At 54.0% G+C, this 7241-nt stretch overlaps 1 protein-coding gene across 1 annotated transcript in view; it reads right to left on the bottom strand.

Moving 5' to 3' along the window:
• Positions 1–401: 401 nt before the first annotated feature.
• Positions 402–7241, bottom strand: part of PLCXD1 (phosphatidylinositol-specific phospholipase C, X domain containing 1) — a 7290-nt gene continuing 450 nt past the window's right edge. The window contains exons 2-6 of the mRNA XM_006876259.1: positions 6960–7096; positions 5613–5741; positions 4156–4311; positions 1968–2151; positions 402–640 (exon numbers count right to left, since the gene is read on the bottom strand). Coding sequence (XP_006876321.1) covers positions 402–640; positions 1968–2151; positions 4156–4311; positions 5613–5741; positions 6960–7096 — 845 coding nt within the window. The remainder of the gene's footprint in view (positions 641–1967; positions 2152–4155; positions 4312–5612; positions 5742–6959; positions 7097–7241) is intronic.

Below are 7241 nucleotides of genomic sequence, written 5' to 3'. Positions count from 1 at the left end.
GAAGCTGTCCCACGGCTCTTGTGCTGTTCTCAAGCCACCCAAATGAGGTGGGCTGGTGAGCCCGCCCTCCTCAGAAACACAGCACAGGTGAGGGGCCCTCAGAAAGGTGGAAGCCTACGTTACAAGTCCTCCTTCCTTCCCCGTCGTTCATCACCATCTGTCCTGGAGGAGAAACTGGAGAGAAGAGGGCTCCTTGTCGAGGGTGCAGGAAGACCCCACAGGAAACCCATTGTTCTCAAGGCCTTTGATCACAAAAGCGGTGCCCTGTCTGTAGGTCTGAGGGGAGCCCTCCAGTGCACCCACGAGCTGGACTCAGAAATCCCGCACCACCCTTGTAAGACTGAGGTTCAGGTCTGGGGCCGCTCGCGGACACTTCTCCACAAAGGGTGTGGTGACTGAGGTCAGCACCTCAGCAGTTTGTCGTTCAGCCTTATGACGTCGCCCGCGAAATGGTCTGCACCGATGAAGTCTCCCGCAATGATGTTGGTGCAGCGGGAGCCGGGCCCCGGGCACTGCTCACGGACCCAGGCGGCCAGGTATGGGAGGTTGGGCAGCGTCATGGTCTTCAGGGATTTGGACGGGTGCACGAGCACGTAACCCAGGTTCTCCGTGAGGTTGATGCCTGCCACAAACAGCCCATCTGGAAAGTGAGGATGCAGAGGGTTAGGGGTGTGTCTCGTGTCCGTCACCCCCAAATCCTCCTGAGCTTGCACGTCTCGGTTTGCTTTGTTGTTGTGTTAGATTTCTGAACAGAGCCAACAAAATCCTGCCAGCACGGAGCTCAGTGGAAGTGGGTTTGTGTGTTTTTCCACAGCCCTGGTGGAGCTGTGGGTTAAGCGTTGGGCTGCCGGCTGGAGGGTCAGCAGTTCAAACCCACTAGTGAGTGCATGTGAGATGTTTGTTTCCATAAAAATTTAGTCTCTGAAACCCTAAGTAAGGGTTCTGTGAGTCGAACTGGGCTCGAGGGCAGTGGGTTTTGTGGTGGGGTTTGTTTTTTTAACATGTTCAATACGAGCCTTGGTGGTGCAATGATTAAGTGCTTTGCTGCTAATGAAAAGGTCAGTGGTTCAAATCTCCCCAGCGGATCTACAGAGAAAGGCATGCTGCTCTGTTTCTATAAAGATTGAAATTAAAGCCCAAAACGACACCAACACCCCAGTGCTGTAAAGTCCATTCCAGGTCCTCATAGTGACCCCATAGGACAGAGCAGTTCCCCACCGGGTTCCCGAGACCCGCCATCTACTGCCCACTGCCGTTTCCAAACCTCTCAGTCTCCAACCAAGCTTATTGCAGACACAGTGGCTGGCGGGTTCAAGCACCCACCTTTTGATTAGCAGCCAAACGTCCCCCCTGGGCCGCTCGGGTCCTCCCTAAAGACTGCTGTCAAGTACTGTCCCATCGCTTCCATCTGACCCTGTATAGGGTTTCCAAGGAGCAGCTAGTGAGCTTGAACCGCTGACCTTGCAGTTCAGATGGCTCTGCAGTCGGATGCATTAATTAGCCCACAGCGCCATCCCAGGATTCTGAGGTTACCCTTTAGGGTGATGAAAACCTGTAAATGCAGGTGGTTATACAACATTGTGGATGCCCTAAATGCCACTAAATGGCACAGTAAAGAAGGCCCAAATGGCAAATACTTGTAGCTGTTTTTGCCACAACAAAAATAAACAAAATCATATTTGTCGTAAAAAGAACAAAAGCCCTGGGGCATGAGTGGGTTAAGTGCTGGCGAGCTGTTTGCAGGACTGATGGTTGGAGCTGACTCCTCCGGAGAAGTTCCCTACTGTTCCACAGGGCCCCGTGAGTTCGAATCCACTCGTGGGCAGTGGGTTTGGCTTTGTTTTGGTTTGCTTGTTAAAAAGAAAAAGTAATCAATATAACAACAACTCAAAGCAAACCTAGAAACCAGCCCAGCTCGTGTGTGCGGCATTTCACACGCACCTGAGCTCACAGCACACGGGACCTACCTGGGCGCCCTCTGCTCTTCATGGACTCCAGGTAAGAGATGAGGTCGCCGGTCTTCACCTTGTCCCCCCACCAGTACGGGATGGCAGGCCACAGCTCTGCGTGTCTGCTCACCGAGCCCTCGTCCTCGTACGACACGACCACCTGGCGACAGGACGCCCACAGCTGCCGCAGCGTGGGCACCTCCTGGGGAGAGTGGCGTTAGGGTGAAGGGAGGGAAGGGAGGCTGCAGTGGGGCACGGGATGGGCTGAACGGGAAGATGGGGGGCAGTCCCAGAAAGTGCAAGGAAAGTGGGGGTCTGGAACTGGGACGTGGAAGGAGGCATCAGAAAGAGGGGGAGAGGTTGGCAATGTGGGGGTAGCAGGAATGTGGGGGAGGGGCAGGAAAGTGATGGACGCCAGTCCACCCCAGCCCACAGGACTCCCTATGAGAAGGGCCCTGCCTGACTCCAGGCGGACAGTTCAAACCACACGTCTACGATCACCCAGCACTAAGGCCACCCAGGCACTCACTCTCAGAACCATGAGTCACATCCCCAGCCCCTACACTAGAAACATCAGTCCATTACCAAAGACCCTGGAATACTGATGGTACGCCCTAGAGCAAGACATCACTAGATGGTGAATGCAGACTAGCTGCTCACCTGATAGTCACAGGGCAGAGATTCAAGTGCACCGTGAGGTATAGCAGAAGAAAGGTCTGACTCTCTACTACAGAAAAACCAGCCACTGAGAACCCTCACAGATCTCCTCGGACACACACGGGGCACCATGAGTGGGATCTACTTATGAAAAATCATCCACTGAGAACCCTGTGGGTACAGCTCTACTCTGACACACACGGGGGCACCATGAGTGGGATCTACTTATGAAAAATCATCGACTGAGAACCCTGTGGGGCACAGTTCTACTCTGACACACAAGGCACCATGAGTGGTATCTACCTATGAAACATCATCCACTGAGAACCCTGTGGGGCACAGTTCTACTCTGACACACACATGGGGACACCATGAGTGGGATCTACTTATGAAACATCATCCACTGAGAACTCTGTGGAGCACAGTTCTACTCTGACTCACACATGGGGACACCATGAGTGGAATCTACTTATGAAAAATCATCCACTGAGAACCCTGTGGGGCACAGTTCTACTCTGACACACACATGGGGACACCATGAGTAGGATCTACTTATGAAAAATCATCCACTGAGAACCCTGTGGGCACAGTTCTACTCTGACACACATGGGGCACCAGGCATCTGAGTCAACAAGATAGCTCCTGATTACTTTGTCTCTGATGGGAGCACTAAGTGTGTCATTTTCAGCTCTACCCTCCCCTTTTCTCAGCAAGAGTCTTGGGACTAGATTTCTCTCCGTTCATGTTACAGAACGTTATTGAACATTTGCCAAGTATATAAGATCTGCAATTAACATTCAACCGGGAGTGGGCATGGGCTGAACTTCTCAGGCTCCCTAGAAATCGGATGGTGTCCTCATGTGATGCAAATGGACACATTGGTCTGCTCACCAAACGACTGAAGGTTCAGGTTCACCCCGAAGCACCTCAGAAGAAAGGGCTGGCTATCTGCAAACCCCTTGGAGAGTCCACAGTGAAGCCTGACTGGTGTTGGAGAGGGAGGTCATCACCATCAGAATGAGACGTTTCCACAGACCTACAGTGCCCAGCATGTGGTGCACCTAAGGGCTGAGCCAGTTTCTAACAGTTTTCAGACCAAAAGCCAAACCCACTGCATCCAGTGGCTCCCCACTCATGGTGCCCCTCATTTTACAGAGTGGAACTGTGCCACGGACCGCTGTCTTAACTGTCATCTTTACAACAGTAGGGCACCCCAGGTCTTTGGGCCCCGATACCATGGCAGGGTTCCAACCGTAACCATTAGCGGTTAGGCACTTAACGAGATTTTACCAGGACCCACTGCACAAGCCTTGAGTGTGAAGAAGCAGTCCATCCGCTGGTCCACATGGTTGTGTCCACCCGTGTCTCAGGGCCAACCCCTGTTCACGCCAAGCAGAGTCCATGCCGGGCCAGCCAGCTGCCCCTCCTCATAGAGACCCAGAACCTGGCTGATGCTCACAGGTGAATGGGGTCACCCCACAGGAGGCTGCTGGTCCCACAGTGAGCCCCAGCTGCCCAGTGTAGGAAGGGTGGGCTGGCCCCGGCTTACCCCTCGTGGGCACAGTAGGTCCCCGAAGATGTTCTTGATGCAGGAGACCAGATATTCATGTAGGTCGTCAGTCATGCCCTCGAAATTCCTACAGGCCAGGATGACCACCTCCCGGGGGTGACTCTCCAGCCACTCAGAGATCTCTGTCAGGGTGTCCTGGGGAGGGGGGAGGGAGAGGGTCCAGAGAATGCAGTACCCCCACACTCCCAGGAACCTCCTCTACCGCGTGAACACAAGTTCACTCCAGATGGGTCCAGTCCTGAGGACAGATGGACGTGGGGAAGTCACAGAGGGCCAGCAACACCCCCTTTGCAAACCTGTGATGGCTGGGGAGGGGTGAGGTGTGAGTGTGCACACACAGGCCCGTGGATCTGCATATATGTGTGCCTGTAGATACGTGAAGTGTGTTTGTATGTGTACACGTGTGCATCCATGTTTGTGGTACATGAACATGTCAGTCTGTGTGTATATGTATGTGTGTAGGGAAGCGCTATATGGCTGTGAGTCAGTGTGTTTGTGTGCATGAATGTGTGCTATGTGAACATGTATGTGTGTGCGTGTATGTATATGCTGTATGAATGTGTAGATGTGCTGAATGAACCTATTAGTGTGTGTGTGTATGTATTGTTAGGTGCCATCAAGTCGGTTCTAACCCATAGCAACCCTGTATAAGGTTTCCAAGGAGCAGCTGGTCGGTTTGAACCACTGACCTTGTGGTCCTCCACACCAGGACTCTGTACCCACCGTGGATGACAGGATGGATGTTGGGTTCAAATTGGCACATGTTGGTATATTTACAGAAGGTGTTCTGTGCGCCCCCTTCCAGCCACAGCCTCAGCCCTAAGGGTGTATGTGGATCTGTACATACACACGCAGCCACATCATGAACACACACCACACATGTGCATACACACACCTAACACACCACACACTACTTGTTCATGTGCATACATTTGACTGTTCCTGCATGCAGACGGCACGGACACTCCGGGTGATTGTCCCACTGACCCCCGGGGGAGACGTCCACGGCCTGCGACAACTTATCTCAGGGTTTGGGCTGATGGCCAGGGCCCCCCATAGACACCAGCCCCTTCCGCCCCTCACCCTATCCCTCTGGTGCCCCTACCCATCCCTCCAGCCCTGCCCCTCCGCTCTGACCTCTGACCCCCTTTCCTCACCGGCTCCGACCCTCACCTTATGCTCTGGCCAATAGACCATGAGCACATCCCTGTTACTTCTAGGCCCTCCTAACCCCATGCCTTCCAGCCCTGCTCCCCTCCTCCTGCGCTCTTCCCCTTCCCCTCCTGCTCCCCATCCCCCCTTAAGCGTGGTCTTGTAGACCATGTGCACATGTCCAATGTCGTCGCTGTCAGTACTAGCCAGGCTCCTGTTGTCCCCGCGCCCTCCCCCCCCCCGCCCGGTCTTCCCCACCACTTCCTGTCATCCCCGCCCCTCACCTCCACCAGCGCCGTCGTGTAGACCATGTGTACAAAGTGCAAGTTCTTCTCAGAGCCCTCCGCCATGTGCGCCACCCGCAGGTCCAGGTACCGGACCCCCGCGTCCAGCTGCTCCGTCACATTCAGCGCCTGCAGACAACAGGCTTAGACTCTCCCGGGCCTGGTCACTGTCCGGCAGAATGTCTGACCACTGACAGGACACAGCCTGTGAGCAGCTTCGGCCCATGGGGGTCCACCCTTGGGTGACACTTGGCACGTTTACCACCGGACCTGCTGGCTGTGTCCCTGCAGTCCGTGTTCCCCAGACAGATCTTGGGCCATCGCTACAGAGACCCCCCCAGCTTACTCTCACTGTCACCAGTGGAGAAGGGATCCCTGGAATTCAAAACCTCGCAAAAGGTTCTCAGCAACCCAGAGCAGGATCCCCTAACCCAGGACATCATGGTGACTGGACAGCACCCCCAGCCCCACCACACACACACACACACACACACACACACACACACACACAAAACCCCACAGCTGTTAAGGCGGTTCTGGCTCATGAAGATCCTATAGGACAGAATAGAATGTTCCCATAGGGTTTTCAAGACTTTAAACCCTTACGGAAACAGACTGGCACATCTTTCTCCTGTGGAGATGGTGGGTTTGAACCACAGACCTTTCAGTTAGCAGTCCAGCACTTAACCCACGGCATCAAAGAGCACACTGCGATCACCCTGCATGAGGCTTCCCAGGCTGCAAACTTTACAGGAGCAGAAAGCCTCATCTTTCTCCCACAGAGCAGCTGGTGGGTTTGAACCGCTGATAAGTGCTTAACGTACATCGTCAGCAGGACCCCTTAATACAGACGTGCTGTTGTTGTTGTTAAGTGCCATCGAGTCAGTGCCAACCCATACTGACCCTGGATACGGTTTTCCAATGAGTGGCTGAGGGTCTTGAACTACCAACCTTGTGGTAGTTCAAACTACCCCAATATAAAGCTAGAACTGAGAAAAAGAAAACAGGACTGTTCATCTCACTAACCAGTAATAGAAAAAGTGCAAAATCACGTAAAAATAAAGGAAAACAAAATGACTCTATGCTCCCGCCTGGTTATTTCTTGGGACGTGGTGCCTGCTCCACCCTCTCCCCCATAGCTGACCCCCGGACCTGCTTGTGCACAGCCAGAAGTGGTGCCCACTCCCTGGCCCGGAGCATTCAGCAGTACCCCTCATCTTTACAGCATCCCACCCACCCCCTGTTCCTGTAAGTCCCAGCTCTCTAGAGGTGTGCCAATGGCCTACCCAGGGAGTAAGCAGCTGGGGCCCACCTCCCCACCAGGTGAGCTCTGCAGAGCCACCCTACCTGAGTGATGGACCACTTGAGCACCACGGGGCGGGTGATACAGGGCAGCACCTTGCTGAGGATCTGCAGAACCTTGGACTGGTCGGGGGCAATCGGAGATTTCTTGTTCAGGCAGTAGGTCATGGTGTCATGGCTGCCTGGAGAGGACACAGCGCTTCATCTGAACACCTTGCCCCAACCCCGCTATTCAAACATGGTGGTGGGACCTCAAACGTGTCTCCCATGAACATAAGGAAAGTGTGTGTGTGCTGTATGTGTGATGTACCAGCTCTCATGCCTGCT

This window comes from Chrysochloris asiatica, unplaced genomic scaffold (genome assembly GCF_000296735.1).
Source record: "Chrysochloris asiatica unplaced genomic scaffold, ChrAsi1.0 scaffold00372, whole genome shotgun sequence".
Taxonomy (NCBI): domain Eukaryota; kingdom Metazoa; phylum Chordata; class Mammalia; order Afrosoricida; family Chrysochloridae; genus Chrysochloris; species Chrysochloris asiatica.
Note: the sequence above shows the minus strand (reverse complement) of the source record. Positions and strands in the feature narration are given on the sequence as shown.